The sequence below is a fragment of the Rhipicephalus microplus genome, chromosome 6 (assembly GCF_043290135.1).
Source record: "Rhipicephalus microplus isolate Deutch F79 chromosome 6, USDA_Rmic, whole genome shotgun sequence".
NCBI classification, from domain to species: Eukaryota; Metazoa; Arthropoda; class Arachnida; order Ixodida; family Ixodidae; genus Rhipicephalus; species Rhipicephalus microplus.
The window spans coordinates 112,124,766-112,148,001 of record NC_134705.1 but is presented as its reverse complement, the minus strand read 5'-3'; the positions used below and the strand labels follow the sequence as shown (position 1 = coordinate 112,148,001).

The 23,236-nt window shown below is 46.3% G+C and overlaps 2 protein-coding genes across 6 annotated transcripts in view; one reads left to right on the top strand and one right to left on the bottom strand.

Annotated features, from left to right (window-relative positions):
* Positions 1-10,979, bottom strand: part of LOC119167414 (transcription factor YY2-like) — a 43,313-nt gene extending 32,334 nt beyond the window's left edge. For 3 of the 5 annotated variants that reach the window (XM_075866437.1, XM_037418889.2, XM_075866439.1), the window contains exons 1-2: positions 10,478-10,979; positions 4,564-4,690 (exon numbers count right to left, since the gene is read on the bottom strand). In XM_075866437.1, coding sequence (XP_075722552.1) covers positions 4,564-4,690; positions 10,478-10,955 — 605 coding nt within the window. In that variant the 5' untranslated portion in view covers positions 10,956-10,979. The remainder of the gene's footprint in view (positions 1-4,563; positions 4,691-10,477) is intronic. The other 2 variants (XM_075866438.1, XM_075866440.1) reach the window with 1 other exon arrangement.
* A 250-nt stretch (positions 10,980-11,229) lies between these two features.
* Positions 11,230-23,236, top strand: part of ifc (delta4-sphingolipid-FADS-like protein ifc) — a 32,953-nt gene continuing 20,946 nt past the window's right edge. Inside the window, exon 1 of the mRNA XM_037418890.2 lies at positions 11,230-11,392. Within this exon, the coding sequence (XP_037274787.1) occupies positions 11,311-11,392 (82 nt within the window). The 5' untranslated portion in view covers positions 11,230-11,310. The remainder of the gene's footprint in view (positions 11,393-23,236) is intronic.

Here is a 23,236-nt window from a genome sequence, read left to right as displayed (position 1 = left end):
GCAGACCGTCGGCCGTTTGAATGGAGACGCGCTATGCGGTAAACTAAATCACTGATACGGTCTACAACAAGATAAGGTCCCGCATAGTGCGCTAGCAGTTTCTCGCTCAAACCGCGTTTTCTAGTTGGTGTCCACAGCAACACTAGGTCGCCGCAATTGTACGTCTCGTGTCGGCGTCGGCAGGCAAAATGTGCCTTCGAGCGGTCTTGCGAAGCAAGATAGCGCAAATAAGCAAGGCGTCTAGCTTCTTCTGCCCGACAGACGATCTCGGATATGCAGGGATCATGGTGGTCCAAACACGGGAAGATGGTATTCAGGGTATGACGAGGTGATCGAGCATATAGAAGAAAAAAAGGACTGTAGCCGGTAGTTTCATGCTGAGCGGTGTTGAATGCATATGTGATAAAGGGTAGAATACTGTCCCAGTCCTTGTGATCGGATGCAACATACATAGACAGCATGTTCGAGAGAGTTCGGTTTGTTCGTTCAGATAGACCGTTCGTTTGGGGATGGTATGGCGTAGAGTGCGGAAACCTTGAAGCACAGACACGAAGCATCTCTTCCATCACGTCTGCTGTGAATTGTCGGCCACGATCACTGATTACGATTTTGGGATGTCCATGTCGAAGAATGAGAAAACGTAGCATGAAGGAAGACACATCGGCTGCAGTTGCCGATGATATCGCAGCTGTCTCGCAGTACCGTGTTAAATGGTCGGTGCAAACGACTATCCAGCGATTTCCATCAGAAGACCGGGGAAAGGGTCCAAGGAAGTCAATCCCTGCCTGTCAGAAAATTGTAAACGTCTTCCGCTATGCCTTTCAATAGGTGTCCGACCCTGTCTTCTTCAGACATCTACGGGTTTATAATCTTGCAAAGCTTAAGAACGTCCTCTATATAAGCAGTGCAGGTTTCTCCAGGAGTCTGGGCTCTTCCAGCAAGAGTCCGCTACGCGCTTTTCTTTTTTGAGTCGGAGTCACCAAAACACTTCTTGAGTTCTTGAGCAAAAAGAGCCCATGTTGTCAAGGACTCTTGGTGGTTTTCATACCACATCAGGGCAGCGTCCATGAGAAACAGCGCGACGTTTTCCAGCTGATCGATAGAGTTCCAGTGGTTGTACCGGCTCACCCTTTTGTAGTGTGTTAGCCACGCGTCCACATCTTCTCCTGCCATTCCTGCGAACGGGCGGGGTTCCATGTACTGATGCCTAGGTGTAGCCAGTGTAGATTGGCGCAAAGTGAAGGCGGTTGATTCCTGACCTTCGCTCTGGGCCATGACGAATGTTGTCGGCGGCAGACCAGCAAGACGACGGCTCCGGCGAACAGCTGTGGCTCCGTGGTACGTCGACGTGTCGTACCCAGCACCTACACCACTCTGTTACGTCTACGAGGGGTTTACTCGAAGCAGACGTAATGGTCGACTCGACGGTATACCGCAGAGAACGCGCAGCTGAGAGCTCTTGCCACCAATCGAACGTCCTCTTCTTCTGCTACCACCATGTTTCCCGCTACACAGGTGCACATACCTAAATTACACATGTGATAACAATATATATATATATATATATATATATATATATATATATATATATATATATATATATATATATATATAGATATAAAAACCCTTAATAAGAGGCATGTTCCGGGTAGCAATTCTAGTCTTTCATATGAGATGTCTCTTATAAGCAGGATACCTTGCATGCATTTCCTTATCAACCCGTATTTTACTCTGGGCACACTGTTGTTTCTTGTGACCATTTGTCTCTTATATCAGTGCCTCTTATAAAGTGTTTCGACTGTATATATTTTTTTAATTTAAACAAGGCCTGCACTTTTGATTAAAGAATGCAAGTGATAGCCTGTAAAATATGTCATGTTTCGAAATTTGCTATAAATAGAGCACACAAGTCAGTACGACGAGCTTTTAAGCTGAAAAAAATAAACCGATGTGAGGGTAATGTCATTTAACCTCAAAGTGGGACTTCACGCAGTGCAAATTTCTCCTGAATATGAGTTTTCATGGCTCAGCAACATTTCACTGCAGTGAAAACACTTTTACAGGAATAAACATTCTTTCGAAACAAACATATTTGAAAGTTAGTGCCTGTGTGTGTCATGTCTTTCACTGTTCGTGTTTTTCCGTGCAATAAGAAACTATAGTTCGATATATAGAGACATCAAAAATGCCATTGTTTTTACAGGAAGTTACAGTTATTTTTACAGGGCGTTAAATACATGCACACTGATATGCATCCATTTGTTTGTCTCTAAGAATTCAAAATTTTAAATAACTTAAATTCGACTTGATGCGAATTTAAATACTGCATTATTTGTTCAATATCTGCACAAGCCTAGTCATTATGTATCAATTTTCTAAAGCAGATAGTGGATCAATGCAACATGACACTTGCAGCAATCCCATATTCACCAGAACGCAAAAAGGTAAACAAGTTAAAGTAGACGGTAACATAGCGAACTGCAAGTTTAATCCTTATTATGAGCACTGTACGTACAAGATAAGATGTTCTTTTTCCAGAGGTGAAAGGACTACTTTCTTCAGAAGAGGTGCTTTACCTCCATAGATTTCCCATTATTACTGCATCAGAAAGCTGCCCGAATGCTGGTTTGAACCCTCTGGAAAAACAATCACGGACTCGTGTTCTGGCCAGCAGTCCGTGGAGCTAACTAGAGCTACGTAACGTGCTGAAGTCACCAATGGCTGCATCTATGACCGTGATAGTGAACATGCGCCAGTGCATCAATAGCATCCTTACTAGGGCTACGGACAGGAACAAGCTCTGTACATCTTGCACATGCAATGCTAGAAGCTAGTGCAGCAGCTGCTTGGGTGTACAAAACACGCCCACCCAAAGAGTGCTGGGGATAGGCATGGCCATAGAAGAAGCCGACAGACTCAATCTAATCGCAACGCAAGATGGCAGTCAGTCGTGCCCATGTCTGCAGTAAGCAGCAGTCAGCTGCTCCACTATGCGTATTTAAAAAGCACAATCCACTCTGGAACAATTTATCAAAGGATATTGTGCTAAACCAGATGCGTATCCTTATAACTTCGTACGTTGTACTTTTGTAATGTGCATAGTGGTACTAGGCATCAATGCAGAAAGCACTAAAGAAGATTCTGTACAAGACTAAATTACATCACTACTGGCCAATGTCATCATTGATGCAATTCACCATCTTGTCCCACAGTTCATTTTACTGATCAGTGTAGAAAATGTAGACCAATTATCAATGCACATCAATTAGAGCTCCAAGCTGAATTAATATTTTACTAACTGATACAAACAAAACAGTTGTAGCTCCAGAGGGCACAATTAGGGTCTACTAGGACAGGAGAGTGCTTGAAATGAGCTTCAAAAACTGACGGCCACACGTGGTCAAGCTGGTTATGGCGCTGCAGTGTTTAGCCTGCAGTGAGTGATTTTAGGAACTGTGCGTGGCTCCACCAAAGTGGTGCAGAGGTATAATGCCGACTTCCGACTTACTGTGTCCGAAGTGTAGCTGTAGATGATTAATATTTACTTTCGGTATTACTTGTAACAGCTGTATCAGTTTGTTTTATTTTTTTGCTATTTTCAAAGGCTTGCTTCAGTTGCTACATATCACTACCAAAATGAATGCTGTTTTTCTACTGATCGAATGTCGACTACTTTCAGTTTTGCTTTAGCAGCGAGCCAGCGGCTGGCAAGCAAGAGCAGCATATTGAACAAATGCAGGCCAAGCTTCGTACGGGCAAAAATCTCAGGGGTCACCCTTTTCAGTCACCTTTTTTTTTAATCTCATCTGGTGCTACTGCTGAATTTCACACTCACTGTCAAACGCATTCTACTTTCCTTCGCATTTCATGCTACTTCTTATGAAAATGCATAGCAACTGAAACTAGTTTTAAGAAACAAAATAACAGAAAACGAATGCAGTATCAAATTGCGCTAAAAGTTAAAAGCCACCATTTACAGCTGCAACTTGAACCTGGCTTTTTAAAGGTGAAATGGGCATTCTACTTCGCGCCACTATGGTCAAGCCACGCCAAACTCTTAGACACATTACAGGCTACCGACCGCAGAGCCGTAAGTAGCTTGACCTTCTTTTGGCTTCCCTTTCTGTGTGTGGGTGCTGTAGCCATTCTGAGCACTCCCGCTGTTCTAGTACAATCTACCACTATGCAATAAGAAATGCATAGCGGGTTCCCGCATAGCAGAATGAGTACTTAGACACACAGGAGCACTTAAACACACAGGAGCACTTAGTAGCTACTCCTCTGTTGGGGAGTATAATTCTCTACGTTGAAAAGAGGTTGGCTACCTTCTCTTAGTGCCTTGCTTAGCACTATGCGATCAATGCTAACTGCTTGCGTAATCGCAGCCATCGTCACACTTGCCTCATTCTGGGAACGACAGCAGAAAGCAGCGATGACAACAAAATAACCTGCCGTCGTCTCCATAACACCACAATTACCGACTCAGTGAAAGAAGCCACGACGTTTATCAAATTTTCCACCACTTTCAACTTCTGCAAGAGGCGCATGCGGCCGTACACTCACTTTGCAAACTCTGCCAGCTGCTTGGGGTCACTCAGGTCCACGCCGGGAATGCCGCCTGGTGCTATCTTCTTTCCAGTCATGTACTCTGTGTAATCAGGGTCCGGCTCGGGTGTCGACTCCTCTGCAGCTGACACAAAAGGGCCACTCAAACACGTACACTTGTGCTCAGCATAGCCGTAAAAATGAAATTTCGAAAGAAATTAAAAAACAGGCGTGCTGCACACTTGGGTCTTCAAAACAGGATTTCAACGTACGCATTTTGCAAGCATAAAGCTGATAAGAAAACATATACAAGAGTCCTTGAATGCATTTACTGGTCATGAAGCCTCATTATGACTTTATGGTGAGCTTTGTTAGCTGCAAGCCGAGGGGGCAGGGTGGCGCTGCACCCAGTCTGTTTGCACCAGGCAGACGGCTGCTGGTGTCAGTGCGAAACATGGCAACAAGTCCACTCACAGTTTTCCGTTCATGTCCTGTATTGTGCCTGATGGTCGAAAAGGATGCCGCGTACTTGCTGCATGCCCGGGTGTCGATCAGCATACAAGGCAAATGCCGAAAAAGTGTCGATGTCCTGGTGGCCGAGAGATAGCAACCGGCGAGAAAAGTGGACGTTGCATATTTTGGCAAGAAAGGGGTGGTTTCACATTTCACTTTCCTGCATGTGCCTGCCTGCGAAAAGCACTTCGACGAAAGCGACGGTGTTTGTGCGCACTACTGGCCAGTCAGAGGTGCGGATGTGATACCGCAGTGCGACGATGCAAAACTTTTTGCAGGTGCTGTGCCGATGATTAACGACAGCCTCCTGGTGTACATACTTGTCTAGTGCAATAATGTCTGGAGCTTGCCCGCATACACAGCAAAATTGTAAAATATGCACACAAGGTATGTACTGCGCACGGGCAAATGTCTGAACTAAATTTAGAAAACATTTGGTAGTGGTCATATAGGGTTGGAATTTGGTGGGGCAATCATCGATTCCTGACTGTCTTCCAGAACGAGCCTGATTCTGACATGCTAACTATAACGATGACAACTGATTAAGATCTAGGCACTTAATATGCTGGAAATATCGAAAAATTGCCTAGTGAAACTTGTAACTGAAGGGCAAAACAAGCTCACGGGGTCGGTCTCTCAGGCACTGGCATAAGACAACGTAAAGCTATCATATCCTCCTCTTCCTCCAGTCGATGTACTGATGTCCCTCCCATGCCCTCCAAAAGATGTCTGCACCTTAAGGTAATTTTGCACTGGGTCTGGGGCAGGTATATTGCACGCTTCAGCATTGCCTCCGTGATCGTTGGCCGATCACAGAGGCAATGCAAAAGGGCAATGTTATGTGATGGCCTCATCGTGTGACGTCACAAATTTTGACAATCCGTGGCGTCATCATTTCCACGTGACGTGATCATTTCGATGATTTTTTTTGCATCCATAGTGTTGACGTCCTCGAAGAGGGATGCTGACGATCAATTTTTGCATTTGATGATTAATTTGAGGCTTTCACCTTAAAGGTGTACTGACACAAAAGTTTTGTCCTCGTATTGTTTTGCTGCAATGTATTCCTGAGAGCCTGTCAGTTGTAACACGACACATTGTTTTCTGCAGTGCACGACGAATAATTAACTACAGTCTTGTTATTACCGATAGGTGTGAGTTTCGGTTTCATAAACGACAAGCCACCGGGTACAACTGTTCCCACCTAGCGGGTGCAATGCTCGACCATGACAGCACACAGAACTACGACCCACTTCTGCGCAGTTCACATCAAGAAATTTTTTTCGAACAGGAGACGGGACAGCAATGTCATCCAACACAAAACTTTCAACTGGAGCGCCGCTGCCACCGACTTGTGAGCAGCTGCCGACCAATAGTGTGCTGGAGCAAATGCGACCAAAGAAAAATGGCGGCTATGATGTCATCACAACTTGCGGCAGTGTGGTCCCATGAAAGAAGCAGGGGGTCCCCATAAGTTTCCTTTGGGGGTGTCAATAGCACGATGGAGTCGATCACTCATGCAAGCTTCAAAATTAATTTAAAATACCTTCCAAGCTATATTGGCTGCTGATATTTCGCAGATAATATATGCATGTTCTCGGGAATCGATCCTATATACTATCTCGGCCGCGAAATCTTGTGCCAGTATCCTTTCAATAGTAGTACATAAATACTTTGAAAACAACGCAGCATTGCATGAGCAACCTAACCTTAAATGTGGCAGAGTACCATAGTAACAACAAATCAATTCAAGCTAAAACACGAAAACCAAGGAAAAGCTGTATGAAGTATTCCTTGACTTTCGTCAATTGCTTAGTTCTAAAGCAATAGTTTATTCAAGCTGACTGTTGGTTCGATAAATTTGAGGCTATTTTAAGGTGTAGGTATGGCCTGAAATATTTGAATATGTTGTCAAGAGCTGTGATCACTGCTGTTCCACGACACACTAATATCAGCCAGAGTCTTTCAAGGACTGTGTATCATCAACACATTGCGACTAGATGCTTTAGGGAAATGGAAGGACTTAGAAGTGTTCTTTTATAGCAGTAGTACATCGCACAATGGAAGCAGCATGAATTTGTCGCCATCGAGCTTCCAGCTCCTTGGCCTCATTCGAGGCTAAATTGCACTGTATTAGAGTACCCAGAATTTTCTTGAAGGAAATATGACTCTGAAGGTACATTTACAGGTGTAAATTCTAATTTTGTAATCCAACGGGTCCTGTAGAACTGTACCGCCGGTGCCCACACATGGGCTAGGGCACACCTCTAGTGGCAGCTCCTGTCCCTAAATCAAACTTTTGCGGAAGTTTCATGACCAGTAAAAGTATTCAACTCTGCGTAAACTTATTTCTTGAAAAAAAAAAATGTTTTGCAGTGGACTACTAATTCGTTCCATACTAGAATTTAAGCCCCAAGCCCAATGGCACATGTTGAAAACTGTCAATGTGATGGTTTCCACCGCCTAAAAAATACTGCATTTAAAGCACCAAATCCAGTTTGACATAATTAACTATTGTTCACTGCTATCAAAGCCTTGGGAAAAACAATAAAGCACCAAGAATTCTTTTGCAGTATTTGGACAGGCTCTAATAACACTGCATTTCTACACAGCGGGCCTACGAGCGGCCTGCTTTCAGCAAGGGGAATGCAAATACGAATTCCCGCGCAATCCATTTTTTTCAATGTATGAACACGTAATAATTCTGCACGCTCTGCCTTGTCATCTTTCATGCCAACCCAACTGCAGTACTTTTCTCTGCACTTCTACACAGTAGAACTACTATAAAACAGAAATTATGCAATACACTCAAACCTCTTTATAACAAAGTTGCATCTTACAAAAAAAAAATAATAATAAATTCGTTATATCCAAAAATTTGTTACAAAGGTTATTTCAAACACTGTATCTATTGCAAGACTATCTTTCACTTACATTGTTATAAACAATATTTCATTATATCCATGTTCTTTATAATGAGGTTTAGAGTATTAGGAAAATGGCATTGCATATTTTCCCAGCAAAGCTCTGCTGGTGTTTACAATGACAGCTGCTCTGAAAATATCAGTGCCACTCCACTGGTCGCAACACATGTCAACTAACTGTTCTGTTTTTTTAGACGTGTGTACGTTCATTTTTTTATTTGTATTTTTATGCCCACACAGGCACACACACACATGTATACACCTTGACAAATATTGTCTATTGGGCTCTGCGAAAATCTCTTTCAGAGTCGCTGAGCACCTCAAACTTTATTTGCAAGCTGTAGCCATAATGCCTCAAGCATCACCTCCACAATTGATACCGTTTCTTTTCTGAACCCTCAGCATTAGTAGGTAAAGTTACCGAAATTGTACAATATGTTAGCAGGGCTACGCAAGTAATCTCTAGGAATTCATTACCGCAAATAGAGGATTACAAAAAGTGTGCACAGCATGTTAATTTTGGAAGATGTATATAATACGAGCAATTTTTTTTTTTCAAGCACTGAGTTACAGCTTGCCAAATACACTAAATGAATTCAAAATTACCTCTAAAAATGCACGTACTCTTGTAATATTGCTATTTTGAGCATACTTTATTGAATATATCCATTGTAAGGTTTTTCTCTTGGTATAAAAGCTCTTGTATCATTTTTTTTTTCAGTGTACTGCATGTTTGTTTCTATATTGTCTTGAGATGTATTATGTTCTTCCTGTCCTGTACGCGATGCATCTGGGAATAAGACGATTGTCATGCTGTTTTAATGCAGCTAAACCTGTATGCGGTAAATAAAGCGACCGTTGGCACGAGACGCCAGCATGCGCAGCGGGGGGGCGGGTGCCGACGACACTGGGTTTGCGAGTAGTTTCGACTATAAAATGATCCGCATTTAAAATCTTGTTTCTTCCGCTTCCGGCACGTTTGCAACGACTCGCACACTTCTCCAGTCGCTACGCGCGGCTTGCCGGGCATGACGCAATGTCTCACGACGCGAGGCGATTCCGAGAATTTTAATACCGTTCCGCGGTGACGCAATCTCGACGCAGAGAAGCGCTTCTGGTGCGAAGCGCAGCCCGACTTGGCAAACGCTTCGAGCAATGTGCGCCTGCGAACGAAACGCGGCTCCCCGAGACAAAGTGTGCAACTCGAGACGCCCCAACGTATACAGTTAACAGAACGTGTCTGAGGAAACCAATCAAGCCTCGCTTTCAAACGCCGCACAAAAAATACGCGGTAAACTCGAAGAAAGAAAAAAAAAGTACGGCGGCACGGAAAAACTACAGTCGCGAGCCTTTTCGGCCGCTAAACTCTTCCGTTCACCGCTATTTGGGCTAGTTGGTTGAATTCCATGTTAATAGTGGCTGCAACTCAAGCACGAAACTGCTGGAAGAAAAGCGTCGTACGGAAGGCGGTAAACTAAAGGCAAACAGTTGCCCATGTTGCCCCTCTTTCGTGTCGAAATGCGTTCGTGTTGTCCCTCGTTGTCTTTTGTGCTTGCGCTGCAATTACAATATCAACATTTTATTGACCGCTATTCACCGATCGCTAAGCGCTACAACAGCGTAATCAAGCGCACGCTAGGTTGAACGGCCCGCTTCACTCGTTCTCCCCTCTCGCAGTTAGAGACGCGCGTTGCCTGATCTTTTGCGATTGTTTGCTTCGTAACTGTGCCGAAGCCGACCTTTTTTTTTGTATTTTTTCCCCCGCTTGCGCACTACTTAACCACCGCGCCGGATATGTAGACGCACGAATCGCCTGAACAGGCGACGACAAGATCGCCACGAGACAAACACCGCGTTTTGTTTTCTTTATTTTTATCGACTGAGAGCAAACGGCGCGGCCGCGCGCAGACGACCACCGGTGCGCCGAGCGACACTGGGCCAGCTTGTTTCCACGGCAGCTCTCCCGCGACCTTGAACGATAAAAAATGCCCGCCCGGCTCGCACCCCGAACGCGTCCGGACAACCTGGACGCGCCGGGTCGGCGTACAGTTACCGTCGTCGGACTCGAGTCGCGAAACGAACCCCCGCGGTCCGAAAACCGGGCGTTACGGCAAAAAAGCGCCGCACTTGCGAGCTCCGTGCCATCCAAAGATGGCCGACCTCCGCCATACTCAAAAAGACGCCATATTGTCGCTTCGAGGAACATGGCGGCGCCCATGGAGGCTTTCATGGCCGGTTTTTCATTCAAAACACAGCCGCCGAAGCGTCCAAACTCGACACACGAGATCCAACGGGCCCAGCGGAGGTCACCTGGACCCGCGCCGCGTGATGAGCCACACTTGGCCGACGCAGTCGAGACGCGACAGGAGTTTTTTCAAGGCATACTCTGCGTTCTGCACGACGGGTCCGCGGTCGCATTCGCGACGATAAGCGTTTGTTTACAGCGCGCGGAGAGAAAAGAGGCAAACAATACAGTACGTGAGGCGTGTACCTACCGTCCTCCGTGCCCGAGGCCCACATGGTGACCGAGAATTCCCCTTCGAGCGTCTTGATCTGCACCTGTTTCTGTTCCCACTTGCGCGTACTGCGGTCCGTCTCAAACGTCAGTTCGCCGCCGAAGCTGCGTCCCTTGCCGCCGCGCTTGCCTTTCCTGCCACGTTTGCCCGACGTGCTGGGACTAGTCTCGATGAGCACTTCGGGCGTCGGCACCGGGATGTTGTCGTATCCCGCGAGCGCTTCGTGATCGGCGTCTATGCTCCCGACGATCTCCTCCTGGGTTTGCAAGATGATCTCTTCCCTTCCGGGCTCTGGCAGCGGCTGTAACGCGATCATGGGTTGACCTTCGACCGCTTCGACTGTCGTCACCACCGTTTCGACGGGCAACTCCACAGGAATCGCCTCGATTTCCACCTCCTGAATTTCGGGCTGAATCTCAACCTCGGTAACCACATCCGAGGACGCCATCTTGCCCATCTGCTAAGATGGAGGAAGAAACCACGTGATAGCGCTAGTTCACGTGACGTCACCAACTTTTGAGTAACAAGTGTTAGGTTTATTTGTGCGTTTTTATTTGTGTGATTTCCCCGCTTGGTGCACCAACTTTAGCACTATATTGACAAAATTTCTCAAAAATCTTAGTTTGTCTTAACGTAAAAGTTAGTTCGCGTAGACTGCACTTTAAGTAGTAAAGCGATATGTAGATGACGAATTGCCGTGAAATTTGACGCTCCCTCTGGCGGCCGTTTGGGTGCACCACTCATTCTACGGCAGTAGCCGGTGGCGGCGTGTGGTCAGTCGTGCCCTGCGAACCGTGTGAATCTTTCTCGCCATGGGTGCTCACGTATCGAGGACCGACTTCGAGTGGGTTTACAGCGACGAACCACATGCCACTCGCCGGAAAGTGATCCTCAGTAAGTGTCTAACTCGCTCCACCATCTCAATCCGATCATCGGATGCCACCGGTATTCCGCCGCGGTATCTCGGTGGGGATCGGTTGAATGGCCGGGCGTGTCAGGCAGTCAACCTCCTCCACGCTGGCGGCATCACCTGATCCCCTAAATTCTTCACGCTCGCCGCACCCCTATCCCTGCGTCACGAAAAATGTGGGTCACACCGTTTTGTCTCCGTTTTCAACGCCGATTCACTCGCTAGACAAAAAACATCGCCGGCTGCCTTAGCAGTGACGGGTTGCCGTAGACGACGTGCTACGGGTTTTCGGAAGACGTTTTATTTTTATTCACCGGTGAGCCCCTTCCCGTCGACGTAGCGATTCTCGATGTTCACCCCGGGCTGCCGTTTACGCTGATCGGCGCCTCCTCGGGGAGCTGTGCGAGTTCGCGCGAAGGTGTGTTTCCCTGGCGGTCTCGCTCGGGAGTCAATGGATTTGTCATGCGGCGCTTCACGCCTTTTTAGCCTAGATTCTACAGCGCTTGCCTTTTGCGAAGGCCGCATTGGACGATGACGGTGCGCGGCCACCAGCCGCTCCTGGTGCTAATTTATTTTACAAAGCGCAAATTACGTTGAATCGCCTGACTTAAGTAGCTGTCGCATGAAAAGCGGTATGTTTTAATCAGCGGGTCGCTGACGTGACTTATTGCGCGTTCCGCGGTGCTTCCGGTATTTAAATTTTATTGGTGTTCCCGTTACTGTCGCCGGCGTCTTTTTGGTCGCTATGATGTGCTAGATCAACTGTGGGTGGCGGAAGTTTCGGGTTTCGAAAAATAAAATAAAACCAAGGCGTCTGCATACGCGTCATTTTAAGTAGGACAGAGGTTGACCTTGGCGGAAGCGTGGTGTGTTGTCTCTGCAATCGCTTAAACGCCGTTGCCGCCCATTGATTTGTATGTATGTACTCTCGAAGTCATTGCGTTCTTTCTGTCGCCGTTTTTTAGAAGGTTATTGTAGTTTAGTAATGCACGATCATGCTTTCTGAATTGAGGAATCGTGCGCAGACGTTTTCATATCTCGATCTTGTCTTCAAATAATCTGAAGAAACATAGGAGCGTGTGTGTTAATGGCGTGGCAGCACTTTCGATTGTTCTGGCGTGTTCTCGTAATAATATATTTTTTTTCTGTTCCGTCGAACGCCGCAGTTTCTGTGCCCGTGTAGACTTAAAAACGATCGCGGTGGTGTTCTCTGTTGACTGCATAGCGCTCGCATTCTTTAGTTAAGGTTTGCCTTCTACGTAGAGGTGCTCGGTTTGTCATGGATGTTAGAGTACATATACCGCAGTGCTCTAAACTACAGCAGTGAGTTGTTGATGTTCGTTTCTCGTTGCAGATTTCCCTCGGCAACTGTCAGTGCGATAATGTTTCTAGTCGCTTCTCACTTAGCTGAAACAATTATTTAACTGTTTAACATAAATTAATAAGTTGTCATTATTCTCTACTGAAAACATTGCGACTGAGCTTACGTGATCTCAGGCATCGTTTCTTCTTTTTTTACAAGCAAATTGTATTATTTTTTGATGAGCTGAATCACAGTTGTGGATAGTTAAACTAATTTTCGAATCACATAAGTACGGTTTTCTATTGCTCAGTTTTGTTCTTTTTTTTTTCATTTTTATATGACCACACTTATCGGCAAGAAATGGTGTGAAAAAAAATTGCCTTAATTTACTGTCGTGTCAATTCTGGTGCTTGATCGCACCAATGCGATATTCCGTGGTCGTGCCTCAACTACACCGTACCTCATAATATCGTGGTTATGGGACGTAACACTCAAACGATTATTATTATTATTTGGTCGTGTGAAATGGTGCTCTTTCAGGCTCTGTGAGGTCTAAATAAACATTGACTCAACCCATAAAGTTCATCCGGCGTTATGCAATAACGCGGCATTCTTTAATCACGATCGTGGATCCACCATAGGTGTCACGAATTTGTCATCGAAAAAGTGAAATTCGGCTCAAACCTCCTTCTCATTCAGTTACGAAGAATTTTTCTCTGACGAATATATTGTCGATATTTTATTTATTGAACAATCTGCTCCAAGCAGGGCTTGCAAACATCGCCCTTGTAGTGGAGGTCTTGGCCGGTTCATAATAGAACAGGACGCTGCGTTAGCGTTTAAATTGACATTGTTCATGTCTTGTTTTTTTACGCTCTTAAACGAGGAGCGTAAGACGGTCTAAAACGAGGAATGCCCCTCAGTATGTACAGAACGTAATTTTTAGAGAGATCTCTGCCGAATATGCTCACCTTTAAACGCCATACTGAGTCTAATATTTGGAGAATATTAGACTCAGTATGACGCCCTTGACTATATGGCTCAGTCCTGCACATCGGTTGTATAATTTCGCGGAGTATAATTTTGGAAAACATGGCATAAATCCTGCTAATGGCTGGGCTACATTTTTTTTTCCCACTGACTATAGATAGAATGATTTCCTCGCACGCTTTGCGTTCCACTCCATCCCTACCCATCTCCGCAAAGAGAGAGGGAAAAGGGAAAAAGTCGTGTTAAAAGTAAAATTGTGAATCAGGGGTACCGTCGTCGGAAACGCCGCTGCGGAAATCGAGCCCGTATTAAAAGACAGAATCTCCAGCTACACAGAACATACCAAGTATCATCGTGACTTGAGGCGTATTTTCCCTCCACATCGCCCAAAATTAGATCGAAAACAGGCGACAGACTGGCGCAAGTTACAAACTCATTCTTTCCCTAGCCCTGCTCAGCTACACAGAATGTTTCCAGCAGTTTACCCAGACTCGATTTGTAAAGCCTGTAAAGTAGAAACGGCCTCCCTAAGCCAACTGCGCTGGGAGTGTTCCAAGAAGCAGACTCACCAGAACCTCTGCGGGAGCGATGGCGTACAATGCTGCTCAGCTACGAACTAGAAGGCCAGACCTGGGCTATCCAGCAGGCCACGGAGGCTATTGGGAGACAACGTATTCCATCCTCCATCTGAGCAGTCTGGCCCGGACCAGCAACTAGCTGGATTTCACACATAAAGTTGTTTCATTCACCCTGTAAATCGTGTCGTCCGGAAAGGAATCCAGCGAAAGTGCGTGAAGTGTTGGCGTAATACACAAGACTTCGTACATTCTCGGGCTTTAATAAACAGATTCGGAAGGTTTCAATTCCAGGGACTCTAAGCGGTTTGCGTACCGTAGGTTCTGCGTGTTTTTTTTGTTTGTTTGTTTTTTTAAAGGGCGAAGCTTCTTAACCCGTGGGTCGTGCGTCCCCGATGTATGAGTAGTAGTAGCAGGTAGCCGCTTCTCGTTTAATCGTTGGAATATCCGCTAGATGGCGGTACTTGTACATGAATATATAATGAAGAGATGTGAAATGACGCTACTTGGCGTGTTCACTAGATGGACGCTTCGCCCCACTCATCATCATTCACTCAATGGATATGTTGGCTGTGATTTTTTTTTTCTGACCCCGCTTTTTTGTTCGCCAGCCGCACCCAACTTCTCAGAAATACACTCGTTCCGTGCAATATCCAGTTTCCCGAAAGCGCCGACATGTTGTTGGACTAAGAAATGCCGTCGTAGCGTGGGGACGTAGACGCTTGGAAGAGGACATGAAAAGGCCTTAGCCGACTCGTCGTTGGTCCAACGAGAGTATAAAAGAACGTTCAACATTCTATGAGGTGTTTTTGCCTGGGCGTTTTTTAACTCGAAATGACAATATTTTTGGTATATAATCAGGTAGAAATTTTCACGTCGCGCATTACCGTACAGTTGCGGCTGTTATTTATTTTGTACGTAAATGAAGCAAAGTAAGGGCACTCTACAGTGCTTGATATGTCGTGTGTGTTTGGTAGCAGTGTATATACATCTCTTAGTGATGTTGTGCACCTATAACGAAACATTGATGTGGACATGTATATGTCACATATATGCAGCCACAACCCCATAGTTTATCCTCTTGGAACTTTAAAAATATCTTAAAATGCGTCGGCCGCTCTTGCTCTATAACTTACAGCATCGCTGTGTCTACACGTGCGCTTTTTGTTTGTGATTTGCCAAAGTCGGGTTTCTAAGACGTTCCTTTCGACGCAGTACATGCGCGACCTCGTATATGCCTCGCAAGGACTCTCCGAGGCGCAAGGGTGTGTCGTGGTTTCGCGCTCGTAGTTTTTCTAGCCATGCAACAAAACTGCATTCCTCAATGAGGATGTGCCTAATTAAACCACATCACGCACAAATTCCGTGTTACGTTTTCTGTGTCGCTCCTGTGGTTTGTGAGCGCGGAGCAAAATATAAAAAGCGGGGAGTCTATAGCTAAATAAAAAGCTTAGTAAGGCAAAACTTGTGAGAAATGGTTTTGGTTCAAGTTAAAAATTATATTAGGTATTTTAGTTAGACAACATTAATCTACTTAAAATGAAAGTCACGTAACTGTCTATAATCAATGAAAATTGAATGAGTTTATTGAAAAAGCAAATTGTTTAGTTGTTAGCATAGAGTTTCCCAATATACACTAGAGGGAACTCTGGCGCTAGTGTCTATGAAAACTGCAATGCACGGCGCTTCAGCGAGCATGGGAATGATGGGTAGTACACACATTTGTCTAAACTTCGTACTTCTGGCCTGCTTTTGGCTCCGTGTGTGTTCGTGTGGCATGAAGCTGTTTTCTAACGAAACAAAAATCGGAAAATGTTCAGCGATTGCGCTTCACCACCCTATTTTTTTTCAAATTGCCTTTCCAAATTGGGTCACGAAGTTCAAAAGGGTTGAATCTTTCTTTCAAAACAAAATCGAAACAGCAATAAACGAAGACTAGGCAATTGTGTGTACTACCCATCATTCCCATGGTCGCTGAATGATCGCAGCGCCAGAGGGCCCTCTATTTAATTTTGAAAAACTCTATGGTTGTTAGTATAGTTCACTATAGTTAGGGTATAGTTGTAACTGGGATAGCGCGGTGCCTGGCGGAGCATATCTGAATCACGCGCTTTTTTTCAAGTGACCTCTGGAATCCGTTTCTACTGCTTGCGAACCAAGAACTAAAAGGAACCATTGCAGGTGCTCACGAATGCCAATGTGCGACTGTTACTATATAGTACAACTGAACAAAGGATTTCTGTCGCTATGCAGATTTCTGTCCGCATTGCGCCGTCGACAACCCGGTACTGAAAGCTATATACCTTGCTCCTTCGCGTGGTTGTTATCGAATGTTCGAGTGACTTTCGTTTGCCAGTTTTCAAAGTTTCGCAGCGATAAGGAAAGTTACGATTCTGCGCCAGTTTCAGTGCCGAAAACGCCTAACCGTGTAGCTACAAGCTGTTGCGTTCTTTTGTGATCTGCCCGCTTTCATCTGTTTGCCAGCTGCCCTCAAGCAGAGTACGAAGTGTGGCAGCTTGGGCTAGTTGGTATGGCACGACGATAGTTATAGCGCGAGAACAAAACGACGACACAGAGACAAGAAGGACACGAAAGACAAGCGCTCGTGTCTTTCGTGTCCTTCTTGTCTCTGTGTCGTCGTATTGTTCTCGCGCTATAACTATCGTCAGAGTACGAAGTAACGCAAGAACTTGGGTACCTAACCCCGGCACTAAAACTCTATTGTTGCAGTACATCGGTGGTTTGATCGCAGGAATGAATAGGTGTAAAGGCAGACACCTGCTTGCAACTGATGCTGATAGGAAAATTATCCACAAAAGCATTGCCGTGCGCTGAGTCGATGCTTTGATTGATTTGTGGGGTTTAACGTCCCAAAACCACCATTTGATTATGAGAGACGCCGTAGTGGAGGGCTCCGGAAATTTTGACCACCTGGGGTTCTTTAACGTGCACCCAAATCTGAGTACACGGGCCTACAACATTTCCGCCTCCATCGGAAATGCAGCCGCCGCAGCCGGGAATCGAACCCGCGACCTGCGGGTCAACAGCCGAGTACCTTAGCCACTAGACCACCGCGGCGGGGCGAGTCGATGCTTTCGTGAACTACTTTTCTATATCGAACATCATTGATTGATTGATTGATTGATATGTGGGGTTTAACGTCCCAAAATCATTCTATGATTATGAGAGACGCCGTATTGGAAGGCTCCGGAAATTTCGACCACCTGGGGTTCTTTAATCTGCACCCAAATCTGAGCACACTGGCCTACAACATTTCCGCCTCCATCGGAAACGAAGCCGCCGCAGCCGGGATTCCATCTCGCGACCTGCGGGTCAGCAGCCAATATATCGAACATCAGCTGTAAGTGAACATCTGTCACGTCTCCCTTCACTCCTGCCGATCACCCGGCCATATACTTCTATGAAAAATGAAGCGCCTGAACTCTGATGGCGTGTAAAACGCAATCATGGTTCATTTTTCGATCGTATTGCTTGTTCATCCTATCTGGTCGTTCGAACGCACCCCTCCCCCTATTTTTTTCTTCCTCGTGCTGTGACACGCGCGACCGACGTTTCATTAATGCTGTAGTAAGAAATTGCGCAGCGCTGTCGCGTAGTGCTGTGAATGAAAGCTGTACACGTCATTCACACGCATATACACTGCGGACGGATGAGACTGGGCATGGGAAGCGAATGGAGTTCGCACAATTGTTCCGACGTGGCATTTCTGAGTTTTTTTGTGTGTGTTTGCTTTCATTTGTTTTGTGTCTTTCATTGCGCGTGTAACCGAACCAACGTTGAGCTTTATATAGTCTCGTCCAATGTCCCGTAGTGACGAATGGACGATGCCCATCGTCGCGTTTTCTTATATTTTTTTTTCTTGTCTCAGACAGTGAATCGGCTTATACTGATGAATTGTACTCCGAGAACTATGCGATTGTTAATTTAATCTTATTAGGAATCAAGAATAATTGATGGAGGAGGAAATCACGCTCAAAGTTTCATTTTCAAATTTGGCTCTTAAATTCGAGCATATCTCCTCATGGATTCCATAATGGGCTTTTTTTTTTCAATTTAGGGAAATTGGCCCCGGAGTATTTTCTTAAACATGGTAGATTAAGTTTCTGGACTTCTCAGAGGTGCTCGGGGGCAGTTATACCGATCTGGAATAACTCAGATAAATCACCGCGCAGTGATTGATGCCGCAATTTCACGATGGCGTTGCCTCTCGCACTCTCTTTCTATAGCGTTTTCCCGCTAATTGAGTGCCTTCTTTTGTGAGCTTGCTGATTTCTGTACAGAAAAAGATTAATTGACTGATACGAGAGAATTTATTAAGGGGCCCTTCAACACTTTTGTAAGCATACCCATTGAACGGGTTCACCGTATGAAATAATTGCCTCACAAATCAACCGCGGTAGACATTTTTTGTTTTGTATTTAGAATCTGTGAAGTATACGAGCGAGACTAGAGACATTTGTCGCGCGTTGTAATTGTTTTCTCTCATCCCGTCCTCCAATGTGGACCAGGTGCTCGGCTGCTGGCCCGAAGGTCGCGGGTTCGATCGCGGCGGTTGCATTTTGATGGAGGCGAAATGCGTGTCAGTTCGCGTTAAAGAACCGCAGGTGGTCGAAATTTCCGGAGCCCTCCACTGCGGCGCCTCTGGCATTCACATGGTGGTTTTGGGACGTGACAACCCAGTTGCTATTGTTCTCTCGTCCCGATGAACACGGTCAAAGCTAAGCAGGGAAGGACGGCTCGGGGGGAACGAGGTGCGTCACACGGGAGTCATGATTTCGAGCACTACCCTTTTTTTTCTTCGTACGCGCTGATTACTTTCAGTGTGATCGCAAGCGTGGACACCTGGCGCTATCTCGCGGCGAGCGTGGTAACTATGCTGCCCGCGATGCTCAGATACCAGCCAATGACTGCGAATTTGCGTATATATATGGCGTTGTCATTTGAGTGTATGTCATCATTTGGAGAGAGATGAGTCGAGTGCAAGGAGGTTCAAAAAATTCGTTGAGCGATTCGTTTGCTAACCTTGAGAATTAATGGTAAGTTCCAGGCCGCGTGCTGCGCTATAATATTTGTCTACCTTAATTTCAGGAGCCTCGACTACCGAACCGATCAGCAGCGTTTTCTCGTCATGCAGAACTGGGGTGTCATGCGCGCTCTTTAAACGCGCACGTTAAAGAAATACCGAAACCTTTATACTGAGCTGAAAAATGCGAGAAGAAAGTATTATATAGCGCTAAACCCTGGTTATTATTGTTTTCTCGTCTCGACGAGCACCTGTGACCTTTTGGGACCTTCGAGTTCGAAGGTTGCAGGTTCGGTTCCTGCCCACGGCAAGTTATCTTTTCACTCACTTTTATTTCTTCACATTTCATTACAGTTAGGTGTAATAACGTCCCCTATACTTTCTTGGCATTATTGTTTGTTAGATGTGTACGATAACGTCCATAAATTACCCGATGCGTTAGTTTACTTTCTACGTTATGTTTTATTTTACTTGTTTTTGTGCGTTACTCCGGCCGTAGTGAGTGAGCTCGATAAGGTGGGTGTACAAGCACCCGAGTGACAAAGTTATCGAAATAGCAGTGTACACAGGGCTGCGTGGGCACGCGCGCCAAGTCGGTACAGATACCGTAAAGTGCGGAGCAAGCAAGCGCCACCCCCCCCCCCCCTCTCTGTGAGTCGCGTGTCGCCCTACATAAGTTACCGTCGCGCCCTTAAAAAATAATAAAGAAAGCTCGTTTTCGTTACAGTGTACTTCAATCGGCACGTGGATCATTGTAAAATATCTAGCTTTATTTCAACGCTAAATGCATTCCGATGTTTGCTCTGGCATTGTGAGGAGGACCGAAATGGAGGGTGTGTGTACGACATCGGAGTCCTTTTTGTGGCACATATATACCTACATTGTTCCGAGTGCGGCATTGCACAAGTGGTGCAGCCGGTGGGAAACGCGTCTGTTGGTTGCCTTTTGTGACACAGTTTGTGTGTACGTGCGTGCAGCTGCGTTAGATGTAACCCAACTTAGCAAAGCGCTTGACTATAAAACCTCTGTGTAGCGTTTCTTACTTGTATCTTATATGACAGGGACGTATCAAACATACCGCCCGCACACGGCTCTATTCTCTCCACTTTTTGTTTTATTTTTTATTAGGTATGTTCGTGGGCTACACATGCTTGACTGGTTTAAGACATTGCTCCGCGAGGGATCCCTTGTATCCACCTTGTTTCGAAACGTAACTGGGAAAAAAGAAAATTGCATTTCACAATCGTCGTCCAGATCACTGAAGTCAGCCCCTGTAGATTCACGTGGTAGGAAGGAGGGGGGCGGGTAGCGCGAAGGAATTTCGCTCTCTCCCCGCTAAAGAGGAACTGCCGTTGTTCCGGCTCGTATAGCCGCTTCTTATACGTGAAGTTTACCAGCGGAAGTTTAAAAAAAGAATAGCGAAACTCCTGCTTTCCTTTCTCGAAACAAAATGCACTGCGTGTAACCGAGAAACGAAGCAGCGATGTACATTTTTGTACGTTGCACTTTTTTGCCGGCGGTCTACGATTGTCAATTTGCCCGGAATAGAGTGCGCATCAACCTTGCGTATAGAGCCAACATTGGGCGACTTATATACGGCAAAACCTTGAAGGAAAGTGCGTCTAAATTGTGGCAGCTGTGTGCACTGTGCCAACGCGCCACTCTCTTTTTACAGAGAGTAAGAACCGTGTTCTTTTTTTCACGACCGCGAGGAAGTATACTTCTGGCTCGCTTCGGAATGAATCCTTATACGCTCGTTTTGTTGGCACGCTACGTGTGTCGGTTGCCTGTGAAGCGGAAACGGTCATTCATTGTCACAAATAGAGTGGCGGTGGCAGATCGCTTCTTCTTATTTATTTTTTGTTTGTTTTACGCTTTGGCTTCGGGTAACTGCGGGCATTGAGTGGTGTCACGCTGCCGCTTCCTTGACCGAAGCGGTCGAGTTCGCGGGCAGCCGAGGCGAGGCCATTGCGTATAGACGACGCGTGCAATGCCGGTTCGACAGCCGGATGCTGCGGAGGTCGCCGCCGCACGGGACTTCCGACAACAAGAAAGTGAACTTGACGCGCCGGCGCAGCTCGCGTCGTACTCTGTCCGACTCGGTTGATCGGTTGAGTCCTCCTCTGCGAAAAATTAGCAAATCCCACGTACAGTGCGAATCTACGTTATTGGGAATCTGGGATGTGCGAAGCAGGAGTGAGAAATCTTGGTATGTCACTTTAAAATCAGCACAACGTTACTAGGTGGAGGTGAATGATGCCGCACATGACTTCCGAGTCATGATTATCATGTTTGGATGTGTCGTTTACCTTGCTCATCTATTCACGTCACGTGATACCGAATTTAGTATACACCTTTTCACAGGAAGGAAAAAAACACCGCCATGATGGGCTGTGCGCGGGAGTACAAAGGCTAAGGGCGCAGCGTTGTCAGTGCGTTTTCGAGGGGACGCGCCAATTTGCACAGACCAAGGAGGGCTATGGCGGCGCCCAGGGAGGCGTTTATGAAAAGGTGAATATGTGGAGATAGCGAAACGGCCGGGAGCACGCTATTAGCGTGGTATGTTTTCATGTTTTTAGATGAACCGCGTGCCCCGCCGCGGTGGTCTAGTGGCCCAGGTACTCGGCTGCTGACCCGCAGCTCGCGGGCTCGAATCCCGGCTGCGGCGGCTGCATTTCTGATGGAGGCGGAAATTTTGTAGGCCCGTGTGCTCAAATTTGGGGGCACGTTAAAGAACCCCTGGTAGTCGAAATTTCCGGAGCCCTCCACTACGGCGTCTCTCATGATCATATGGTGGCTTTGGGACGTTAAACCCCGCATATCAATCAATTAGATGAACCGTGTGTCAGGATTATCATGTTTGCACTGGTCATATATTTCGTCATCCATTGACGTAACGTAACACCAGTATATGTGGAGCTAGCAAAACGGCCGGGAGAGCATCATTAAGGGCCCAATACACTCCAATGTAGCGTTGACGCGCGCGTACGTTGGGCACAGTGACGCTACGTTAGGGAAACGTGAGCACTGTATAGTCTGACGCCAGGCGCGACCAGCGTCCATCGGCGCGGCCCGATGGCAACCGGCGCGACATGCGACATGCTGCATTTCGCGCCGATGTGTTACCCAGACAACACTGCGTCTCCCTCTTTTCGTGACGGAGGGACGCTGGGCGCGCTGAAACGCGCATGCGTCAAAGCAACGCAGCGTGGCCAGTGTAGGTGTTCTGTGGCGTGGCGCACGTATGCGAGTATATGACAGGACTAGTGCCTGGCGTGGAAACGCCGGCGTGACGCGACGAAATGAACGCCGGCGAGCACGCGCACCGCGTCACGTCGAAATGTATTGGGGCCTTAACTGTGGCATGTAGTCATGTTCTCAGATGACACACATCTCGTGATTATCGTGCCTGCACCAGTCACATACCTTCGTCATCCATTGGCGTCACGTAATACCAAATTTGGCATATGTGAAGCTAGCGAAACGGCCACCAGCCCATCATGAGCATGGCGTGTAATCACGTTATTACATGACACGCATGTCATGATTTTCACGTTAGGGTCTGTCGCTTGTGTTCTCCATGCAATCATGTCTTACCATACCAGTTTTGCAACATGCCATGTGAACTAAACCATCGCAAGAGCTGCAGGGCCATTAATTGTAATTCATGACATACATGTCATGATTTTCATGTTATGACTAGTCAAATGTGGTCATCATACAGTCATGTTATGCCATGACAAGTTTGGTATCGATACCATTATTGAAACGGCCAGGAGAGCTAAAAGTCGTAGGCGGTTAGATAGATGAATGGATAGATAGATACGCTCAAAGTCGCCAAATTTCGCTAAGAAGTGCTTCGCATTTAAAATTGGCCGTGTGTCTGCCTGCTGAGCTGCAAATGTCGGAAGACGAT